The 24,190-nt window shown below is 38.4% G+C and overlaps 2 protein-coding genes across 3 annotated transcripts in view; one reads left to right on the forward strand and one right to left on the reverse strand.

Moving 5' to 3' along the window:
* SYNRG (synergin gamma) overlaps positions 1–17,207 on the forward strand; it is a 98,821-nt gene extending 81,614 nt beyond the window's left edge. Inside the window, exons 20-22 of one of the 2 annotated variants that reach the window (XM_027870349.1) lie at positions 14,821–14,931; positions 15,312–15,347; positions 16,461–17,207. In XM_027870349.1, coding sequence (XP_027726150.1) covers positions 14,821–14,931; positions 15,312–15,347; positions 16,461–16,592 — 279 coding nt within the window. In that variant the 3' untranslated portion in view covers positions 16,593–17,207. The remainder of the gene's footprint in view (positions 1–14,820; positions 14,932–15,311; positions 15,348–16,460) is intronic. The other variant, XM_027870350.1, reaches the window with a different exon arrangement.
* Positions 17,208–20,335: 3,128 nt separating this feature from the next.
* The window catches only part of DUSP14 (dual specificity phosphatase 14), a 31,085-nt gene continuing 27,230 nt past the window's right edge, over positions 20,336–24,190 (reverse strand). Inside the window, exon 3 of the mRNA XM_027870476.1 lies at positions 20,336–22,400. Within this exon, the coding sequence (XP_027726277.1) occupies positions 21,713–22,309 (597 nt within the window). The 5' untranslated portion in view covers positions 22,310–22,400 and the 3' untranslated portion in view covers positions 20,336–21,712. The remainder of the gene's footprint in view (positions 22,401–24,190) is intronic.

Consider the following 24,190-nt stretch of genomic DNA (forward strand, 5'->3'; position numbering starts at 1 on the left):
CAGCTGAAATATATATAGAAAGCCTTCTCTAAACCCTCTTAATTTTAGTGCTTTCCCCTGTTGATTAGTTCCTATTCATCTTGTATGTAGTTTGCTCGTGCATAGCTGTTTGCCTGTTATCTCCCCAATGAGACTGTGAGCTCCTAGAATCCAGGGACTGACTTTTGCCTTTCTTTGTATCCCCAGCACTTAGCACAGGGCCTACAACGGAGTGTGCCTTTAATAAATGTTTAATGACTGATAGATAAGCCCACAGTACTGCAACAGCTGAGACTCTTAAGTTGCAGAAAAAGTTCTGATCTGTATTGGTAGAATGGGCCTATGTAGTTACAGACCCAGACCAAAAAGAATTTATAAGAAGATGCTCAGTAGGAGGAGTAAATAAATAGCAAGTACATTTTACCCCTTAAGAACATACCCCATATCACATTGCTTATCTTCTCACTGAGGGTTGGGGAAGGGACTGGAGGGAAGGAGAAAATTTTGAACTTGAAGTAAAAAAAAAAAAAATGAATATTAAGAAAATACCCTAAAAATCTCTTGAGTTGCCAAAATCAATTTACAAGCATTTTTAATCACCTATTCAATTCTCCACATGTGCCAGAATTAACTTCCATAGCCTCAGATTTTAAGAATATTGTATTTTTTTTTTTACCAAGACCAACTTATTGACAGATTCTCTAGAATTTACTCAATGAATGGCCTGTCAGTGAGCTGTGTACTGAGGGCTCCCAGTGGAGTCATAGTACAGGAAAGTAAAGGAAACAATTGTTACAAAGTTAGGGTAACATCCTGTCCTAGGAATGATAGGATTTGGACTCAAAAGACTTGGGTTCAAATCCTGCCCTGCTTTTTTTTTTATTTTTTAAGAAAGTTACTTGCTGTCTCTGAGCTTTTGTTTCCTCATCTATAATCAATAAGTGGTTGGATAAAATGATTGCTGAGGTCACGGGTACCTTCTTCTAATGGGCTACTTAATTTAGTAATGCAGTTAAGACAAAAAACAGTCTCACATTGCAGAGAAGACACTCCGGAATTTGTTATCCACACTTGTATCTGTATCGGTAATGAATCTTGTGATGTCCCTTTTAGTGTTTCTCTCTCCCTCTTCTCGCCCCCACCTAGGGCCAGCCCCAGGGGTTCTGAGCCCCAGCAAAGCACTGAGGTGATCAAATTGTGTGACTCGAAACCCCAGATTTGGAGAAGTTGAATCAAGTTCCCTCACTTTGTAGCAAAAAAAACAAAAAAGTGAGACAGTTGCAGATTGCCTTTTGGTGGTATTTGGCAGAAATGGTGGGCAAGGCTCTTCTGCTTCTCAGGCATGATGCTTTTTGGCTGCAATTTTTTTAAAAAGCCATCTTTCCATTAAGATTATAAGGTGCTTTGATTTTACATCAGTCATTTCACTTTGTAGTAAGTCCTTAGGTCATGTTAATTCTGTGAAAATTAGATTTATGCAGAAATCTCCAAAAGAAGCCTCTTGCTATTCCTTTTGTGGTACTCAACGATTGGAAAAGAAAAAATAGGTACATTTGCAAAATAACTGGCAAAGGCATAGTTATTTTGTCTTTTTTTGAAAGAAAAGATAACATGAAATTTCAGGATGTGAAAGCTCCATTTGAATTGTCCCATCCTATTATGTTTTGAAAAAGGAGCTAAATTTATTGAACCATCCCATATATCATTGATGTCAAGCTCAGATAAAAACAGATCCTTACTGCCCACACATTGACTTTAAAAAAACAAAAACAAAAACACAAATTAACAGTGTCTTTGTTGCATTGCATTTTTATTTATTTTGTTAAACATTTCCCAATTTACATTTTAATCTGATTCCAGAACACTGAGAGTTCTTCTCCTACCCCTTCCCATGCTGCCTGTGAGCCATGAATATAACGAAAATGGACTGTGGAGCCTTTCTGGATTCAACCTAGCCTAGTGCTTGCTGATGCTGTAGTGGGAAGCGTGCTGATTGTGGGGTCTGGGGACCTGGGTATGATGCTTGGCTCTGGCTCTCACTTCCTATGTGACCTGGAGCAAGTCATTTATCCTCCTCATCTGTAAAATGAAGGGCATGTACTTGATAGCCTCTGAGGGGTCATCCAGCTCCAAATCTAAAATCCTCTCCAAAACCTTCTCTGACAGGATCCAGTGACGAGCTCTCCTGGGGCTCCTGAAATTCAGTGTCTCATGTCGAAAGGGAATTGAGTTTCTTCTAAATCAGAAAAATTCCCAGATACTGTAATTGTTCCATACCAAGAGCAACACAACTATAATCAATTGGCCATAACCCTTTGTAGAAGTCAGCCCTTTCACCAAAAAAAAAGGGGGGGGAAGCGGGGGTAGCTAGATGGCGAAGTGGATAGAGCACTGGCCCTGGAGTCTGGAGGACATGAGTTCAAATCTGGCCTCAGACACGTACTCACTAGCTGTGCGACTCTGGGTAAGTCACTTACCCCAGTTGCCTCACAAAAAATAATAATAATAATAATTTTGTTGTTTTTGTAATTTTGAAGGGAAGTTTTGAAAAACTTTGAAAAGTTTTTACCGAGTTAACTTAATGTTGACTATAAATTCATCAGTCTAGCTAAGGATAGTGTGTGTATGGCAGAAATTCCTACCCTCTATTTCAAATAGCATCACAGAGATTTGGGGAGTTGAGTAAAGGGTGGGCTAGAAAAGGGAGAGATGTAAGAGACTAGTTAAGAGATTATTATGGTAATCTAGGAGAGAGGAACAGGGACCTCAAGTAGAGAAGAGGGGATGATAGGACATATATTATGGAAATAGAATCAACAGGACTTGTCTGATGTTTGGATTTAGACAGAGGGAAGTCAAAAATAATAATTAATAATAATAGTTATATAGCACTTACTATGTGCCAGGCATTATGCTAAGTGCTTTTGTCAGTATTATCTCATCTGATCCTCACAACAGCCTTGCTAGGTAGATGCTGTTATTACCCTTATTTTACAGATAAGGAAACTGATGCATACACAGAGGTTAACTGACTTGGCCAGGGGTCACACAGCTACTAAGGGTCTGAGGCTGGATTTTAACTCAGATCTTCCTGACTCCAGGCCCAGTGCCTTACTCACTGTACTCCCTAACTGACCCAGAAAATTTTGCTTTTATGCCTGAGTGACCAGGAGGGTAAGAGTGCCATAAACCCAGTCAGGATAATTGAAAGTAGAGGCATTATCTTTGGGGAAAGAGAACAAGTTAAGTTTTGGACAGGTTGAATGTTTGGTCCTAGTAGGACACCCAGGCAGAAATACTCAGCAGCCAACTGAAAATGCAGGACTGGAACTCAAGAGAAAAAGTGGTACCAGATAGAGCTGAGTGTCTTCTGTCTAGATGGTAATTGAATCCATGGGCACACATGATTTGGCCATAGGAAGAAGTGTGGGGAAAAGGGTAAAGTCAGAGCCTTAGGACACCCACAATCTTAAGCCATAAGAGGAAAAAGATGGGTCATTAAAGTAGTAATCAAGGTTGAGAACCAGGAAAGAGCAAGGTCATGCAAGTCAACAGAAAAGAGAGCATCGATAAAGGAGGGTGTAGTATATAGTCAGAAGACTAATCCTGCAGAAAGATCCAAGAGGATGAGGACTGAGAAAGGGCCATTGAATATACAGTTAAAAGGTCCCTGATGACTTTGTTAGGGAGTAGTTTCAGTAGAATGGTGGTAAAAGCCAGACAGTAGGACATTGAGAAGTGGGAGACAATGAACATAGACTATGCTTTCTATTAAGTTTGACAGTGAGGGGGAAAAGAAAAAGGAGTGGGTGGGCTTCAGGATCAAGAGAAGGTTGCCTGGTAGGCCAAGGTAAAGGAGCTTGAAGAGGAGGAGAGTGAAAATCTAGAAAGGAAATGAGTGGTGCTCAGGCCCAGAGGAAGCAAGAGAGAATGAGCACAATAGGAGCTGTTAGTATTGTCAGGGAGGAGACCTGTGTTGGCCTCTGAGGCCAGAAGAAAAGAGCCAAGAAGATGGGTGAAGACCTAAAGAGGCTATTTAAGGCTATTCCTGTGAAGGAAGGAAGATGACAGGAATCACAAAGGATGACCTCACTTTTCTTGGTAAATTGGAAGTAAAGATCATATTTTGAGAGTGGTAGTCTAGGGACAGAGTTGGCCCTAAGGAGAAAAGGTTCAGAAAAACTCTTGTGTGGAGTCTATCAGAGAGGAGTAGAGGAAGAGGTAGTGATGGGAGTAATCCAAAGTTTGGGACTAGCGATGTAGAAAGGCTGAAAGGAAAAGAGGACAGAGGATTCAACGGCAGAAGACAGTCCAGTGTTGAAATGGTTAACAGTAAGGTCAAGACAAAAGGAAAAGTGACACTAGAGTATGAAAAAGGGGACTGAGAAACCAGTAAGTGATGAGGATTTCTGTAGGATTTAAGTAAGCCAAGGTCATGATGAGAGTAGAATGTAGGTAAAGGAGTCAGGGAGGGTGCTGAGTGGCAGCAAAGTGGATAGAGCATTAGATTCTGTAAGGAAGATCAAGTTCAAATCTGGCCTCAAAACACTTCACCATTGTCAAGTCATTTAACCTCTGTCTGCCTGTTTCCTCATTTGTGAAATGGGGCTGATGATAGCCTACCTGCCAAAGTTGTGAGGATCAAGTGAGATATTTGTAAAGTACTTACTAGCACATTGTGCAATGCCTGGCATAGTTGGTACTTAATATATGTTTGTTCCCTTTCCTTTTACTCAATTTTCTTAGGAACTGAATTCAGTCAATGTATTAATTGAGGTGAGGAGTCTTTATTAGCCTGCAATTTCATTACACAGTAATATGTTTCAAATTGTACTATGAACCCTACAGAATATATTTATATATTATATATATCAATATAGTATATCTAATTACTCATACTCTTAAAACTATAATTGCTTTTTCTCCAAGTTTACTTTGGCAAAACAGTAGGCTTTCTTTGCTCAGATACTTTGCAAGGTTATAACCAAATCATTTCTGTTTGACAGTGCATGAAACATTTGTTTTCCCCTTCAGAGATCCTTTGCTATGTAGAGTTAATCTGTATAACACATACCTGGCAATTTTGTGCAAAGCATTACCTTAGTGTACCTTAGTACACTACCTTAGTACAGATTCGCATCTCTCATCTAGACTCTTAGAATAGCCACCTAAATGATCTTCCTGTTTTCAGTGTCTCTCCTCTGAGGCATGGTGGTGCAGTGGATAGAGCACTAGGTCTGGAGTCAGGAAGATCTGAGTTCCAATCTGGCCTTACTTACTGAATATGTGACCTCAGGCAAGTCACTTAACCTTTGTTTTCATTAGTTTTCTCAACTGTAAAATGGGGGTGATAAATAAAGAACCTATCTGGAAGGGTTGTTGTGATGATAAATGAGATAATATTTGTAAAAAGCACTTAGCAGGAGCTATGTAAATACTTATTCCCTTCCCTTCCTCTCCAATTCATCCTATCATAGCTTCTAAATTAATGTTCTTGAAACACAGGTTCAATATGCCATGGACCTTGCTCAGAAATTTCCCTATTAATGCAAATAGGCAGCTTTCAGAGGAAGAAAATCAAGCTATCAATAGCCATATGAAAAAATGCTCTAAATCATTAATAATTAGAGAAATGCAAATTTTAAAAACCCTGAAGTTCTGCCTCACATCCGTCAGATTAGCTAAGTTAACAAAAAAGGAAAATAACAAATAATGGAGGGACTGGGAAAACAGGTGCATTAACACATTAATAATGGAGCTGTGAACTCTAGCCATTTCTGAAAAGCAATTTGGAATTATGCCCAAAAAGCTGCTAAAGTAAACTGTTGCATAATACATTTTGACCCACCGATACCACTAATTACATCTGTTCCCCAAAGACCCAAGAAAGAGGAGAATGACCCATATGTACAAAAAATAATTCAGAGTAGCTCTTTTTGGTGGCAAAGAATTGAAAACTGAGGGAGGAGGGTGCCCACCACTTGGGAAATAGCTGGACAAGTTATGGTATATGTATGTGATGGAATGATACTGTGCTGAAGGAATTATAAAGGGGACAGTTTCAGAGAAACCTGGGAAGATTTGTATGAACTGATGCAGAGTGAAGTGAGCAGGATCAGGAGAATAATACAATAAGAGCAATATTGTAAAAACAATTTTGAAAGATTTAGGAATTCTAATAAATATAATGGCTACTCAATTCTAAAGAACTCATGATGAAACATGTTGCCCACCTCCAAATAGATGGATGCTGGACTCAGGGTATTTTTTTTTTTTTACGTGTACAGCATGACAATTTGTTTTGCTCCACTATATACATGTTTACAAGAGAGGTTTTATTTTTCTAGCTTTCTTGATTTCGGGAGAGGGGTAAGAATAGGAGATAATACAGGTCTAAAAAACTTAAAACAATAAAGTACAGATCTAACCATATTTTTAGAAAAAAATTCCCTATTGCCTTTAGTACAGTCTTAACAGGGCTCTATAGACTTCTTAAAAAATTATTTTTTGGTAAATGTTTCAATATAGTTTGTTTCCTTTGTACTCCTATGTGTTTTATTTTGTCCTTTTGTTTGTTTTTTTGCTAGGCAATGGGGTTAAGTGACTTGCCCAGGGTCACACAGCTAGTAAGTGTCAAGTGTCTAGGACAGATTTGAACTCAGGTCCTCCTGACTCCAGGGCCAGTGTTCTATTCACTGTGCCACCTAGCTGCCCCTGTTTTATTTTATTCTTTAAAAAAAAAAACTTTTTGTGCTAGGCATGGGTAGCATGCACACACCTGTAATCCTTACAAACTGGGAGGCTGAAGGTGATGAATCTCTTCAGCTCAGGAGTTCTGAGCTGCAGTGGAATAAAATGAATCAGGTATCTGAACTATTTTGGCATTAATATGGTGAACCTCCAGGAGCAAAAGGAGTTACCAGGTTGCCTAAAGAGAGTAAACTGTGCCAGGTTGAAAATCATGCAGATCAAAGCTCTCATGCCAATCAGAGTGGAATCTGGGAGTAGCCCCTATACTTAGAACCTAGGTGAGTACATTGAGGTTTTTTTTTAAATGCTAAGTTGTTTTTTTTTTTTTGTTTGTTTTAATGTTCATAAAACTTCTGACTGCCAAATATGTTCATGGCACAAAAATAGCTAAGAACTCCTGCTCTAGGTTAAATACTAACTCTTTGTCTTGGCATTTAAAGTCCTCCATAATCTTGCCTTCACCTCTATTTCCAACATTATGTACTCATACATTTGCAGACAAACTGAACTACTCACTATACCTCAAATTTGGCTTTCCTTTCCCATTTCTTCACCTTTGTACTGGCTTTCACCCATAATACCTAAAATGAATACCCTCTTCACATATTTTTTTTAGAATCTCCATCTTCCTTTAAGACTCAGTTCAGGTGGCAGGAAGTATCAGGGGCAGAAAGAGACACCAGGAGATTCCTGAACTAGCATTGGGTATAGGAATGAGTGCCATCTGACAACTCTGTCACCCATCGCCCAGTTCTCCATTACAGAAACAGGGCACAGAGGAGCCCAACGTGGGCCCTTGTTGTGAACTAAGCAAGGAACAAATTCTAGGAGGCAAATGGTAGCTATTTGGCACTGATCCCAGGAACAGAGTGTAGCGTCCCAGACCAAAGGGGAGCCTGTGAACCTGCAGATCCTCCTAACGAGCTGGCTAATAGTGGCTGAGTCCAAAACAAGCTGTTAAAATTCCCAACCAGGAACAAGCCATTAGACCGAAACTTGGGTCAAGTAACTTGCAGAACTCAAGTCAGAAGGTCAGAGAGCAGACCTCCCTTGGGGAATCACATCACTTTTACAGCACTGAAAGCTTGCCCCACGACTGAGCTGTAAAAGCAGGAGCAGGACATAAGAGGACAGAAGCTCAGGCCAGACCCATCTCCAAAGTGTGCAGAGCTGAACACAAACATAAAGTCCAGAATCAAAATGTAGGCTGGAAGAATAAGCAAACAAAAAAAGAACCTGACTATAAAGAGCTATTATGGAGACAGGGAAGCTCAATACATAAACAGAAGAGAACAACTCAAAAACCTCTGAGCAAAGCCTCAAAGAAAAATGCAGCTTGGACACAAGCCCAACAAGAATTCCTAGAAAAGTTAAAGCAAGGCTTTTTAAAAATTATTTTTAAACCCAAATGAGAGCAGTAGAAGAGGAAAAATGAGAAAAGAAATGACAGCTATGCAAGTAAGATATGGTAAAAGAGGTACAAAAAAACTTACCCCTTGAAAATTAGAATTGGCCAAATGGTGGCTAATGATTATGAGACATCAGGAAATAATAAAATAAAGACAAAAGTAGTTTTTTTTTAATAGAAGAAAATGTGAAAGTACAGAGGAGGAAACTGAGCCTAAGAGCCATTAAGTGACTTACCCAGCGTCACCCATCTAATAAACATCTAAAGTAGTATTCAGACTCGGGCATTTCTAACTCTTAAGTCTGATGGTCTGTCTCCTCTATACAAGCTAGCTGTTGGGAAAGATAAGGAAATGAATAAAACAGTTCTAGTGTTCAAAGACCTTACAATGGGATAAAATAGGATGTACACAAATACTTCTAATGAAAGATCATCTGAAACTGTGTATAAATTGTAAGTAAAAGTTCAGTTCTGCTTTATCCTTAAGAGACAACCAGAACAATGGTACAAATGTAAAAATGGGCATCTTGAATTTTTATTCTTTTCAAATTTAATACTATTAAATCAATTTTTTAATACTTAAATTAAAGTTAAACTTAAGTTAAATTAGTAAACTCATAAACTGCCAACTTGGAGATGTTGCAACTTTACTCATCCATAAGGGCTTTGCATCTGCCACCAGCTCTATGATGCCTTGCCTTTAACACTCTTATTGGTAGTGATCCTGTCTTCCTTTGTACTCCTGTATTACTTCATCTGTACATCTCAAATTGAATGTAGCACTTACTGCCTTGAGTTACTGATCTTTGTGGAGGTAGTATGGTATGGTACAAAAGAACAATGAACTTAGAGCCAAGAAGCTAAGTGGGAATGCTGCCCCTGACACTTATTAGCTCTATAACCATTAGCAAATCACTTAATCCCACTGCTCCTCAGTTTCTTCATTTGTAAAATATGGGCACCAACCTCAGCTAATATATAAATAAAATGCTTTAGAAGTCCAAAGCTTAAAAAAAAAATAGAAGAAAATGTGAAATATCTCATAGGAAAAACTGACCTGGAAAATAGATCTAGGAGAGATAATTTGCAAACCGTTAGACTACCTGAAAGCCACACTGGAAAAATAAAAAGAGAGGAAAAAGAGCCTTGACATATGTTTTAAAAAAAAAAAAAACTGCCTCAATTTCTTAGAATCAGAGAGACAGTAGAAATTGAAAGAATTTATCAGTTACCTCCTCAAAGAAACCTCAAGATGAAAATTCCCAGGAATATTATAGCCAAAATATGGAGTGCCCAGATCAAAGAAAAAATACTACAAGAACCAGAAGGAAAGAATTCAAGTATAGGGGAGCCATAGGATCTCACAAGATTTAGCAGCCACTATACTAAAGGAGTGGAAAGCTTGGAGTATAATATTCCGCAAGGCAAAGGAAGTAGGCTTACAACCAAAAATAACCTATCCAGCAAAACTGGGTATAATCCTACAAGGGGAAAAATTGACCTTTAATAAAACGGCAGATTTCTAAGCATTCCTGATGAAAAAACCAGAATTGACTGAAAAGTTTGACATAACAAACACAGAAACCAAAAGAAATACAAAAAGACAAACATGAGTGAGTAATCACAAAGGACTAAACAAAGTTACACTGTTTACATTTTTATGTGGGGAGATGATGCATGTGACACTTTATCATCACCAGAGGTCTTTTGGCTGTGATTCTGTTATGTTCAGATAATCTCAAAAGAAGAATGGAAGGGTAGGGAAAAGGAATACACTAGAAGAGGGGGAAGGAAGAGGAAGAATGGAGAAAATATCTCACATAACAGAGGTATGCAAATAAGGGTTTATATAACAGGGCAGTAGAGTGGAAGACACTTGAACCTTACTCTCATCTCAACTGGTTAAAGAAGGAAAAAAATACATATACATATTTGGGTATAAAAATTCATTTACCTAACAGGAAAGTAGAATGGAAATGAGGGGTGGGGAATAAGGAAGGCAGATAAAGGGAGGCAGTAGTCAAAAGAAAAGCAGATAAGAAAACAGGATGGAAGGAAATACACATCAGTCATAACTGTAAATGTGAATGGAATGAACCCATTCACAAAACGGAAGAGCATGACAGAATAGACTAGAAATTAGAATCTGACAATAAGTTGTTTACAAGAAACACTTAAAAAAAATACACATGGAATTAAATTAAGGGGCTGGAACAGAATCAGTTTTCAGCTGCAGTAGAAAAAAATGTAGCAGACAAAGCAAAAGCATCTAATTAAAAGAGATAAGCAGGAAAACTACATTTTACTAAAAAAAAAAAATACCGTAAACATTGAAATAATATCAGAGCTAAACCTATATACACCACATGCACAGCATCTAAATCCTTAAAGGAGAAAGTTAAATGAGTCACAGGAAAAAACAATCAAACTATAATGATGGGGAGGAGGCTCAACCCCTCACAGAACTAGATAAATTGAACCACAAAATAAAGAAGTTAAGGACCTGAATAGAAATTTTAGAAAAGTTAGATGTGCTAGACCTCTGAGAATGTTGAATGGAAATAGAAAGTATACCTATTTCTCTGCTGTGCATGGCACCTTCACCAAAAATTGATCATGTAAGGACATAAAAACCTCACAAATGAAGAAAAGCATAAATATTAAGTGAATCTCTTACCAACCACAATGCAATAAAAATTACATTCAGTCAAAGGGCCTTTGAAGCAAAGATTAAAAACTCATTGGAAACTATAAATAACTTAATCCTAAAGAATGGGTAGGTCAAAGAAGAAAATACAATTTTTTTTTTTTGATTTTTAAAGGCTCAGTTCAGGTGCTACCCTTTCCAGGAAGCCTTCCCTGACCCCTCAGGTGGTAGTGACCTCTTTCTCTCCTGAAATTACTTTGTATTTATTTGTGTACATAGGGAATATTCCCCTTCCCCCCCCAACACCCTTAAAATAGTCTCTGCCATTGAGGAGTTTATGTTCTGCTTTGTTTTGTTTTTTCTTTTGTTTTCTGGGGGGGGATGTTTTTGTTTCCCTAGTGCCTGGCACATAGTGGATATAGTGTTTGTTAAATCAAATTGATATCATATTCATTGAGCAGTTAAAAGCATAAGAGAGAAAATAGTTTTCAGGCTAAAGAGAGACACAGCACAGAGGAGCATATAAACTCAAGTACAAGAGTCTGTGTGGTCTTGGGGGCAGGAAACACAAAGGAGAGGAGGGATGGTTAAACGGAGGCAGTGATAGGAGAGTTAGAGCATATTCTCAAGCTTATCATTGTTTCAGGTGTTTAAGTTTTCTCGTGTTGGATCATTGCTATCCATGGGCTCTTTCTGATTTTTGCCCTCTAGGATTCTGAGAAGTTCATTTTCCTCCTTTTGGGATGGCACACAGGTGATTTATCAGAAGGGTACTATATGGTACTTTGGAAAGAGCATTGAATGTGGAGTTAGGACTTGGGTTCAGATCTACTACTTACTATTAGTGTGACCTTATACTAAATCACCAAGGATATTTAACCTCTCTTTCCTCATCTGTAAAAGGTAGGGTTTATTACCTGGGAGAGGTTCCTTCTAGCTCTAAATCTGTGATCCTCTGAAACTACTATTTATAATGCTTTCTTCACTAAGAGAAGCCACCAGAAAATAAAGCTGTCAGAACAGTGGCGTCTAGGATATTGCAGGTGGAATACCTTTAGAAAATCCAAATTTTGACCATTCACTTAGTGCTAGCAGAGGTTCTGAGAATACACTCTTTGTGTTGGCAGGGCCACATTTTGTTCATTTCATTGTAATAACCACATGCCCAAGGGGCAGCTAGGTGGCGCCAAGGATGGAGTACTGGTCCTGAAGTCAGGAGGACCCAAGTTCAAATGCGACCTCAGACCAAACACTTGACACTTACTAGCTGTGTGACCCTGGGCAAGTCACTTAACCCCGATTGCCTCACCAAAAAGCAAAAAATTAAAATAAAATCAATAACCACGTGCCCAGTGTGAGGAAGCCCTGTGTCTATACAGCTGGATCACAGAGTGTATAAAGAGGAATTAAATGTTTGAAGCCTAGAAAGGTAGGAAGGAATCAGGTTGTGAAGGACAGTGGCATTCTCTCACTGTCCACATACGGTATCACCTTTAACTGCAGGTGGTCTGCTCAAAAATTTTAATCTCTGAAACCCTTTTTTGTTTTGTTTTGTTTTTTCTTTCTTAAAAAAGACCAGCTTTAACCACAAACCACTCTGGCTCTCATTGATTGGCCAACAGTAGGTCCCAGGCCAAGCCCTACTTAATCATTGTTTGGGTCCTGATTGGACCAGGATGAATGTAAATAACAATTTTTTTCTGTTTTGGTCAGAAACCCTGAGGGTCTTCCCCTCCCAGATAAATTTTTTTTTTTTTAACTAGGAAAAGAGGCTATTTTCTGCCTCATTAAGCCTTAATCACGGAATAGTCCTGCCTTGGTCAACCTGAGACTGTTAAAGACTTTAATTTGAAAAGCCCAAGGTCAGGCAGCTAGGTGGCACAGTGGATAGAGCACCGGCCCTGGAGTCAGGAGGACCCGAGTTCAAATCCAAACTCAGACCAAACACTTGACACTTACTAGCTGTGTGACCCTGGGCAAGTCACTTAACCCCCACTGCTCAACCAAAAAAAGAAAGAAAAGGTTAAGGTCCCCCACTGCATCCTGGGCCATCTCCAGTAGGCCTGATCAGCCTGATCTATTTCTGCCCACTGGACCCAGATGGCTCTGGAGGAGAAAGCGAGGCTGGTGACCTTGCACAGCCCTCCCTCACTGAAATCCAATTCACTTGCATGCCATGGCATCACCTTCCTGATGTAATGGTCTTCTGTGAGAACAAAGGACAAATAACAATTCCTTGTATTGCTGAAGAAAGTCTCCCTCTTGTGGTAGAAGGATTAGGTAGAAAGACACCAACTGTGATGGGTCTAAGCTTCTTGAGGGCAGTAGAATAGCATTTGCTTTATTGACATACTCAGTCAATCATGATGAGCTTTGAGTGGCCTGCTCCACAGGTGATTGACTATCACAGGTTGCACCTTGTTCCCCTTACCCAATGGCCTTTTAAGTTTAGAAGAGGAGAAAGACTACAGACCCTGGAAAACAAGGAAAGCTAGACAGTTTCTGCCAAACAGGTAAGGCCTAGAGAAGGAAATTCTGACTTCTGCTTAGAAAATGAAAATCACATTTCATCCCAAAGTTCAGGCCAAAAACACTTTTACAACTGCTTTTGACATGCAGTGAATAGTATACTATGGACTTTTCACTTAATACAGTTGAGACAGCTGATAAATGTTTATTTTTTATTAATATTCCTCCATAAACTTGTCTCCAGGAAGCTCTCAGATTCCTCATTATACATGTATGTAGCTGAAAGGAGAGAGGGCATAGGAAGTTGTAATAAAGTTGAGAAGTTCAGGTGCACTTTTTGTACTTACATCATGTTTGATGTTTTCTTGGAAGGTAGTATAGCCATTAGACATAGAATTCTGTGCCCTAGCATTTTTGTATACAAGTAGTATATAATGTATGTCTTTTTAAACTTAGACTAGCAAATAATAGCCTCAAGTACAGACAAAATACTTCATAAAATAGGCATTCTGATTGGCACACACATGATTTTACATAAATTCACAAATTTAAATTTGAAAAAGTTCTTTTTATTTAAGAAAGTGAAGATGGAAAATGTTTCACTTCCAGTTCTCAAGTGGCTCTGTTGTTCTAGCAGCATGATGAGAGCATCTCTGGTACAGATTACAAAGATGCTGTTCTGTTCTTAATCAGCTCTTTTAAAATCCCTTTCAATTATAGTTACCTAATTTTTATGCTAGGTTTAATGTATCAGGAGCTGCCATACCTACACACTTTGGAATTGCATGTCGAGTAGTACACATTAATCTCTCCATTTACTTCCACCTGTTTTATATATATACAGGATCCTTTTTGATCCTCCTAAACTCTATTTGAAAACTAGAGCAAATGTTATCCCAGATTTTACAGAAGAAAAACCTAAAGCACCAAGGGCTTTTGACCAAAGTGGACATAAGCACATAAATTGTCCCCTGACTTAAAGGAAGTCAGGGGACCTCAACATGATTGATTAACCACTGGTAGGGTATGCTGTGGAACGATTTAATGTATCAGGTATGGGTTGAACTTATGTGACTTCTAAAGCTCTTTTCAGTGCTAAAATTCTGTGAAAAATATTTCCTCTCCCTTTGCTCCTTTTATATGGTCTGGAAAGGTACAACTTAAAATCAGGGGATGGTTGCTTCAAGGAAATACAGTAGCCATTTTATTTTAAGTCTCCACACTGAAAGGGGATGAAATAACTACGTTTTTTGTTGGGTGGGAGGGCAAGAATAAAGGATAAGGAAACTTTTCATTACAAAAAATAAAATGAACAATAATTTTTTCTCATTGCACATAAATAATTACCTACTGTTGAAACTGAAAATAACTGTTTGAGCACAAGTACTTTCAGGCAGAAATTAGAGAACATGCACACTGCCTTAAACCTTCTGACAAATGTTAGTAATTATAAGATTTTTTATTTTTGTTGCTAGCGCTGCTACTAGAAATGAGTGATGAGGGTGAACCAAACAAATATCATTTGGAATTGTTGGCCTTTTAACTGTTTGTTTCATTGTCTTTATAGCCAGATGAAAACTCGTTGGATTTCTCATCCTGTATGCTGCGTCCTGGGATTAAAAATGCTCAGGAACTTGCCTGTGGGGTATGCCTACTGAATGTCGATTCAAGGAGCCGAGTAAGTTCCAGGCATGCCCACCCAGACTAACTCAAAAGTACTGTTTGCAGGGTCTCTTGGGAGAAGCTCTAGTCAGTCTTCTTTGTAGTGTCTTTCTCACACGTGTGGTGTCACCAGAGGTTAGAATTTTTGTAAAGCTCCAAGGAGGTAACAGTTACTTTCTTTATAAAGGGCAATGAGGGAAGCATGTGTTAAATATTGTTTTGGTTATGGAGAGGGAGGTTGTTTGTTTTTAAATTAATGAACTTACTATTTTCAGTGTGTGTAGCCAAGGTACAAAGCACAGTGGGGCTATGAAGAAGGGTCAAACATGAAACAGTTTGGAGGTAGGCAAACGTGTTGGGAGTCTTGTTGACCTTTTGGTTTCAACATTATTTCAGAATGAAGAGAAACCTGCAGAAGAGCATCCTAAAAAAGTATGAACCAGTCACATCTTTTCTTAGCGTCATCATCTTAATTATGAGTGTGAAAGGCATATTGAATAATTCCACTGCCGTTCTGAATTATTCCTATCATGAATCCTTCAGTCATTTTTGTTGCCGTAATGTTTAATCAATTAATGTGTCTTTGTGACTTCCCTTCTGTCTTGTTTTGCATGCTTATATCTCATGATTGGTTTTTCACATATTTCTTCCTCCTACGGTATGCAGTACAACTTTGTGGCCAACTTATGGAGAAGCCATGCAAGTTGTAATGACCAGATTAGACTACAAAGCTAGAGTGCGTCAGGATTTGTCTAATCCACCAAACTCCATCATCAAAATAATTTGAGTTTTTAGGTTTGGAGTAGGTTTTTTTAGTACCCCACTCCAAAGTAAATTTTCATTAATCTCTCCAAGAACGTTAAACACCACAGCAAGTGACTGAAAGCAAGACGATATTTTTTATTCTCCTTGCTAACGTTATCTTTCAATATCTTTGACAACTCAGTCATCTGAGAGTTGTATTAAGTCATTTTTTGCAACTGTGAATGCTGTGAGCATTCTTGTTATATGGTAATTGCTTTAGAGTTAAGTTGATTCAGATGTCACTGTTGGATCTATTCTCGATAGCATTAAAAAATTCTGTTATTTTCAGCTCATTTGAGGTTTTAATATATTGAAATTAACCAAATGTGAATGAATAAAAATGAAAAAAAAGAGAGAGATTATGTGTAAGTCAAATTAAGCAGGGATTTTCTGCAGCCCAGGAAATTCATCTGGTCGCTGTGGCCTCCCATATCTTTCTTTGTGCAGTTTGTCTACACAAACATTTGCCATCTTTTGCTGAAAGCCAGTTTATTGGCAAGAATCTGGTCTTTTTAAGCAGAGAAATGGTGCCATTACTTCAGCTTTTACAGACTAAGTAGCTTTGATCTTGCCATTTTGGCCATAGCCCTGCTACAAACCTCAGTATAAGCTTGGGGACTCAGAGTCTGACACCCCATTTATTTTCTCTCAAGGAAAATGTCATTCTGCCCAATTCCAGTGCCATTACTCCACAAAGCCTGACCTCTCTTCCCTTCCACCTCAATCTTTTTGTTTTTATAGGCATTCAATTCTGACACAGACAGTTTCAAACTGGCATATGGAGGACATCAGTATCATGCAAGCTGTGCCAACTTCTGGATCAACTGTGTAGAGCCCAAACCTCCAGGACTCATCCTGCCAGATCTACTCTAAGAAGGCCTTCCATCAAGCACCAGCTTTTTCTTGCCTTGCCCCAGGTAGTGAGGGGACCAGTAAATGAGTAATGCAAACTAATTTCCATGAGTCCATATAAGGAACTTCCCAAGAGGCACAAAAGGATGGATGATACAAACCATTACTGGTATCTCCAACTGTTGATCCCACTTAGGGTCTGGGATAAAGTAATTAACATTCTATGAGAGCCACCCCATGATGCAAAGCTACTGTTAAGACAAGGGAGATAATTACCATTCTGTATCTGTCTTACCTTAGCCCTGCCCAGACTGTGTTAGACATAGACACCACAGGTCTGTAAATTTCTCATTCTCTTACAATGTTTTAATATACAGATGATCATTTTTCTCTAAGGAAGTATTTGCTGCTATGGTTTCAAAATTGAATAACTGACAGAAGAAATACCATTATAGAACTAGAAATTATGAAAATCCTGTCTGCTTATTTAGATATAGAAATGATATTTGTCCTGTGGGATAAAAATGCATTTCTTTGCTTCAAATTTGTTTAAAAGGATTAAAAATGGGGCAGCTAGGTGGCACAGTGTATAGAACAGTGGCCTTGGAGTCAGGAGGACCCAAGTTCAAATCCAGTCTCAGAACCAACACTTGACACTTACTAGCTTTGTGACCCTGTGGGGTTAAGTCATTTAACCTCAATTGCCTCACCAAAAAAAAATAACCCAACCCCCCCCCCCCTGCTCCCTCCCCCCCCCCAAAAAACAATAAAAGGATTAAAAATAATGTTTGGGCTGATGATTAGACTTGTAGATAGTGCTGCAAGTATTGGGAGTCCCAGTAAACTTTACAATATCCCATTGTTATAAAATTTCTCATCCCTAGTTTCTAGAACCACATTTGCTAAGGAAAACTCTCAGAAATGTCCAGGGACATCTTCATAGGGAAAGACATTCACATTAGCATGGACACCTTAAACCTGTGCATCAGTTTGTAAATCCTTCTAATTCTTCCCTGATGATGTCCCTGTCCTGAATCCCACCCCCTGAACAAGGCCCAGGACCATGATACTTTCCTGGAAGAATATGTATTAGCAGGACTGTTTATGCAGCTGAATGGTATTTCTTTGCAATGAGCAGCCCTTCCTGTAGAAGAGTATATGAAGATCAACACTCCTTGATTTTTACAGTACATAACTTTCTTAACACTGTTGGAAAACAGCAGTATTTGTGACAAGAGCTTCTGACTTATAAGCTGTGAAAATTCAGACAAATTAAAATCTAGACGGACAAGGCTTATATGCTGTGTGAATTGTCTTTGCCTTGTAAACTGAAACAGTGTTGTAACTGAAAACAGTGTATCAGAAAATAAAGCAGGGCTGCTGAGGACTCATTAGTCCTATGGAAAATATACCAAGTAGCGGGACAGTTACTCTCACCTACAGATTTTTTTTTAAAAAAAGCTTATTTTAAATCAAACTTAAGTACCATACTCATTATCTCACTGCACTATTCTTAGCTTGGATTGCTTAAAAAAAAATGCATAGCATTGCCTGTCATTGCTTTTATATAATTGCTTTGTTTTCCCCTTTCCCATGACAGATCATAAGGGAAATTCTATTTTACTTTATACATGTAATAAGTTTTTGTTAAGTTCATGGGACTGTGGCTTTGACTCCACTGAACAAAAGAATGGAAAGAGAAGAGTATGACACAAATTGGAATAGAATTGTTCATTTTGTTCCAAACCAAATCAACAAACTAGTATGGCTTAGATGGCCAACCCCAATGTGCTGAGACTAGACTTTCACTTACTTAGCAATTAAACCAAGTTCCCATAGGTTAAGGAGATTTCCTGACAGGGTCTACCTATGAACCTGTAAATAGGATGCTATGTATGTCATTTTAACACTAGAATGAGTCCACTTTGGATTGATCTGTAAATTCCATAGTATAATTATCAGTGATAACAGAAAATACCTTTGTTGACAAAGCTTACAATTCTTGTGGTGTTTATTTTTGTGCAAATTCTTAAAAGGACCATTATCTTGTGACAGCAGCCCATAGCGAGTAATGCCATTCTTTTGCTTCTGTTCACCTATTAAGCAGATGTTTCTAAATCTTAGACATATCCAAGAGATCTCCAAGGATGACAACTAACTTGAGTGACATATGACACACTGTGGCACTGTTTGAGAAGTGCTGAAGCAGAAACCAATACACAGTATCATCAAGATGCCCTTTGACATAAAGAACAGAGTTTTTAATGTCTCCTTTCCCATCAAGAATATCAGAAGAGTACCATTCCATTTGTTTCTCTGCTTACACATACCCTCTTCATTAAATGACTCAGTACTGCTGTTTACCTCCACCTCAGTGATTTCTATGGTTAGCCCAGGGCCTTGTGTCCTTGGAAACTGTAACCAAGGTGACTGATTTCCATAGTATGCAGTGTCAAAACAGCTTCACTTCACTGCTGGCGTGAAGATTCACAAATACTCTTTTTAAAAATTTTGATACTGCATGTGGGCTTCTGATTTTATTGCTAAGAAAGCAAATTTAAATTTCTTCTGTACACACTGGTGTTGATGTCATCTCTAAAAGGATCTTTTCACTATTTACTTACCAGCCAACATTGCATCCAGGTTGCATACTGAAAGTTTAATGTTCTGTGATATCTAAATTTTTAAAGATGTCTTCTACTTGCTTTTTAATCACTCTGTTCAAGGTTTTGAAGGCAGTAGTGTCTAAGTTTTATAAAAACTTAACTTCCTTTGCTTTGTACTAAAGGCCACCTAATTGTCCCTAAAACATTTTGGACTACTCAACTTTGTTAAAGCCAGGCAACCACAGAAGATCAAAGAAATGAAATCTCCCATATAATACCACCTATGGCAGATAAGCTCTCAAGTACTTTCTACAAATGCTTTTCACACTTTTGCCAGTATTTGAAATTTTACTTGACACTTCCAGTACTCCCATTCTACTTTAAATAACATATATGGTTAAAAACCAACCTGCTGGTATGTGCTTTCTGATGACAATGTAATAGACCTCATACTATGAGTTAGGCATCCATGAACCAACTGAAGTTGATGGAACATAATCAAAAACTGGTAATAGATTATCTTATGTTGTGGTGGAAGTTGTTTGTATCATCAAATAAGGAGTGGCTTTCTTTTATGCTATTAATTGTCTTGCACTGCACATTAAGCACCTTTTTTTCCTTCAGGAAAATGAGAAAATATTTGCTGTTTTTAAAGGCAAACCTTCGAAAATTCATGTGATTAATCCTAGAGAATGTCACACTTTTCAGTTTACAGCCTTTTTACATTTAAGATGAGCCATAATGCACAGGATAAAGAACTCAAAAAATCCCATTATTCATAAAGGTAAATTTTTCTATAAACCTTTTAACAAACAAAACAGTATTAGCTCCACTTCCCAAATGTCTTCACCAGTGTTTCTTTGAAACAGTTTCCCTATTCACTAAAAGATTTTAAGGTAACTTAAAATCAAGAAGAATGTTACAAATTTTTCACATTGTTGAAGGATGACCATTTGGGGTTTTCAATCACAAGTTGCCAAACCTATACTTTCATACTCAAATCACGTGCAAGATTGTTACCACCCAACCCTGTGGTTCTCTCTCTTCCTGCTGTAACACAGGTTCCCAACCTTCCCCTTCTCAAGCAGGCATGACAGAGCCTCAGAACAGAACAGGTGCTGTGACGAAAGGTCATCTCCCTTCCAGAAGACTCATCAGGCAGGAAAAAAAAAAATGTTTTATTGACAGGAGTGAATGAACAAAAAGTCTGGAGAACACAGTTGTAGCTATTGGCATTGTATTTCACTGTCATCTTATACCCAGAAGCAATATCAAATCTAGAAAGACTTGAGACTAGGTAGATTAGAGTTAGAGTCAGTCTGACAATACAGCTACTCCCTAGGATTATGGGTAATAGTTCATTTAAAATGACAGGTGTTGAAAATTCCACAAAGCCCCTGTAAGGCTGTGCTGTCCAAGGTATTAGTCATTGAGCAAGTTACATAACATTTCTGCAGTTAAATCAAATGCAGTCAAGAAAAGCCATTACTGTTAAGTGTTTATAATCTTTATTTTTTTTTTTTATGATTCTGTTTTGTTGTTTTTTTAAATATAAGTAGAGGCACTCTTTTTTTTTTTTTTAAAGATACCTATAATAGAGGGAGGACCTAGTGCTTTAGAGCACTCCACTTAGCAATGGGCTAATAAAAAGAACTTTTTTTTTGAGCAAACACATTATTCTCACTGTTCCAGCAATGCTTGTCTGTGGTATTAATATCTGCCCATCTGCAACAGTGTGAATGAGTGTGCATGACTCAGCTGGGAAGTCTATTTTAAGCAATGTTCATAATTTTGTCAGAAGAACCATATTTTACCATTTCTTTCTTTTATCCTTACAAGAAACATAAAAGTGAATCATTATCAGGAAAACAAAAATCTGCCTAATAAAAGATTAAGAAGATTACAAGTTTACTAAAAGTACTAATATAATCCAGGATCACAAAGCGATTCCAAGATGGTTTCTGCAGCAAATTTCATTATCTTTACTTACAATTAAATAAAAGTTTACTTATTTGAAGTTGCAGGTTGAGTGAATTGTGAATGAGAAAGAATAGAGTTGACCCACTGAAGACTGAAGCATTATATAAATTTTGTCTAAGCAGGTGTTTTATAGTTGGCAGCCTTGAGTAAAAAGCCTGTGTCTGAAGGATTGATCCTAGCACAAAGTGACTGTCACTTTGAATTGAGCTCAGATACCTGCAATGATGTCAAAGGCATAAGATTTAGGGTGAGGAAGAGCAAAACATGTCATTAAATTATTTAACTTTCAAACTGTTAAAAATGATTAAAAGCTGGATAAAGATTTTTGTAAACACTATTTCAAAAGGTTACTTTTAAAAATGTGGCTAGCAATGCAATGTGTCCCTTCCCCCACCCTCCCCACCTCTTAAAATAGACTTGAACACCCAGTGTAAAAAACACTTGAGGGAAAACCAAAAGTCGATCATTTGAAAAGAAAGGTGTAGAGGATAGCAGACTGTGTGTAGCAGATGCTGGTACTGCTCAATGGAGCTGCTGATGCAGGCTGCAGTGGTATTAAATCCCCCAGTAAGGCATCAGGTGTCGAGATTCTTTCTCATAAACGTCTGGGACAATGCCATAAGGCGTCTGTACCATTTTAACTGTTGACTTCCCAAACAGCTGACGTTCATAGTCTATCAGCTGCCTCCAGAAACCTACATTGGGCCTAATTACAGGCCTTCGGGCTTTGACCCAGTTGTATGCCTCCAGCAGACACACATTGTGGTACTTCATCAGGTAAGCGAGGCAGAGAGTAGCAGAACGGCTCACACCAGCTGCACAGTGCACCAGAGTTGCCCCGTGCTTGCGGCTCACACTGTGGATCTTGTCAGCCACAGTGTCAAAGTACAGCCCAATGGGGGCATGGGGCATGTCAGCCAGAGGCACTTTGACATATTCAAACTGAGGCCAGTTGAAATTGGGAATCTCAATGGTGGCATTGACAATGCAGGTGATCCCACGGGCCTGGAGGAGATGGCGGTTGGAGGCGACACTGCCTCTGCCCAGGTATAGAGAAGAAGTGATCTGGGCGATGCCTCCAAGCTCTCCCTCAGAAATCATTCGAGGGGCCATCAGAGTTCGTGGTAGTGTGCTATGACCTCTGGAGCTCATGAAGACACTAGCAATCACACTTTCATCATTGGGAGGAAGCCCACCTCTTTTTCCTTCCACCAAGAAACCAGAAACTATCACAATCTTGTTCCTGCAAAACACAAATAATTATCAGTACATAAAAATATTAAGTCTGGAAAGCCTGTGGCTATGTGAGAAATGTAAAAAACTTACATCAGTGATCTGTTCTTTCCCAACTACAGACAAATCATTTTCTAAAAAAAAGGAAAACTCAAAGCCATGAATTGAGTATTATTTGTAATATCTGAACATTTAAGCTCAAATGCAGACAATCCCATAGAAAAAGCTCTCCTAACCTGTCAACAGACTCAAGACAAGGAAAAGAACACAGATGCTGAACTCCCAACACCCTGAAAAACTCTTCAATAACAGAATATAGTTTAGGATCACAGGAGAGCCAGAAGGTACCCTAGAGTCACCCAGTCTGATTCCCTCTGCCCCCTGCAGATTCCTTGCCCAAGATTACACAGATGGCAGAGCTAGGATTTTACTTGAACCCGAGTCAGCTGACTCCAAATCCTGCATTCTTTCCACTTTATATTGTGAGGATGGCATCCCCATAGTTAACAACAGTGACTTGTCCTGGGTCATACAACTAGTTAGTGTCTGAAGCCGGATTTGAACTCAGGTCCTCCTGACTCCAGGGCCAGTGCTCTATCCACTGCACCATCTAGCTGCCCCAACGACGACTTAACAGTCCTTTATAAAAAAGATGTTCATGGGACCTTTTTAAAAGAACCACTTTTAGTCAAAGGACATGAACATGCAGTTTTCAGAAGAAATCAAAGCTATCGCTACTCACATGAAAAAATGCTTTAAATCACTACTGATTAGAGAAATGCAAATTAAAACAACTCTGAGCTACCATCTCACACCTATCAGATTGACTAATATGACAGAAAAGGAAAATGACATCTTGGAGGGGATGTGGAAAAACTGTTGGTGGGGTTCTGAACCAACTGGAGAACAGTTCTCTCTCCATTCTGGAGAGCAATTTGAAATTATGCCCAAAGAGCTACAAAACTGTACCTACCTTTTGACTCAGCAACAGTACTACTGGGTCTATCCCAAAGAGATTTTTAAAAAGAAGGAAAAGGATCTATATATGCAAAAATATTTCAAACAGCTTTTTTTGTAGTAGCTAAGAATTGGACAATGAGGGCATGCCCACCAAATGAGGAATGGCTGAGTAAGTTGAAGTATATGATTGTGATGAAATACTGTTGTGCTACAAGAAATGACAAGCAGGATGCTTTCAGAAAAACCTGGTGTAACAGTATGTCAGGTCATAAGGCGGTAGTGCGAGGGGCTGGGGAGGATCTCCTCAGTTTCCCTTATACCTGGAAAGACTTAAATGAGCTGATGTAAAATGAAATGAACAGAAACAGGAGGACACTGAGCATAGTAACAACAATACTGTACAATGAACAACTATGAATGACTTAGCTATTCTCAGTAATACAGTGGTATAAGAAAATTTCAAAGGACTCATGATGAAAAATGCTATCTACCTCTAGAGAAAGAACTGATGGAGTCTGAATGCAGATCAAAGCATACTATTCTTACTTTATTCTTCTTTGATTTTTGTGTGTGTTTTCTTTTGCAACATGGCTAATATGGAAATATGTTTTGCATGACTGCACATGTATAATCTATATCAAACTGCCTACCTTCTCAAGAAGGGGGAGGGGAAAGAAGGAAGGAAGATAATTTGGAATTCAAAATTTTTAAAAACTTATGTTAAAAAAATCATTACACATAACTAAGGAAAAAAAACCTTTTAAAAAAAAGCACTTTTTCCTCTAGTCAATGAAACTGTAACATGCTTTTGTTTTTCTTTACTGAATACCAACATTTTCT

The sequence above is a fragment of the Vombatus ursinus genome, unplaced genomic scaffold (assembly GCF_900497805.2).
Source record: "Vombatus ursinus unplaced genomic scaffold, bare-nosed wombat genome assembly UNPS02014797.1, whole genome shotgun sequence".
NCBI lineage: Eukaryota > Metazoa > Chordata > Mammalia > Diprotodontia > Vombatidae > Vombatus > Vombatus ursinus.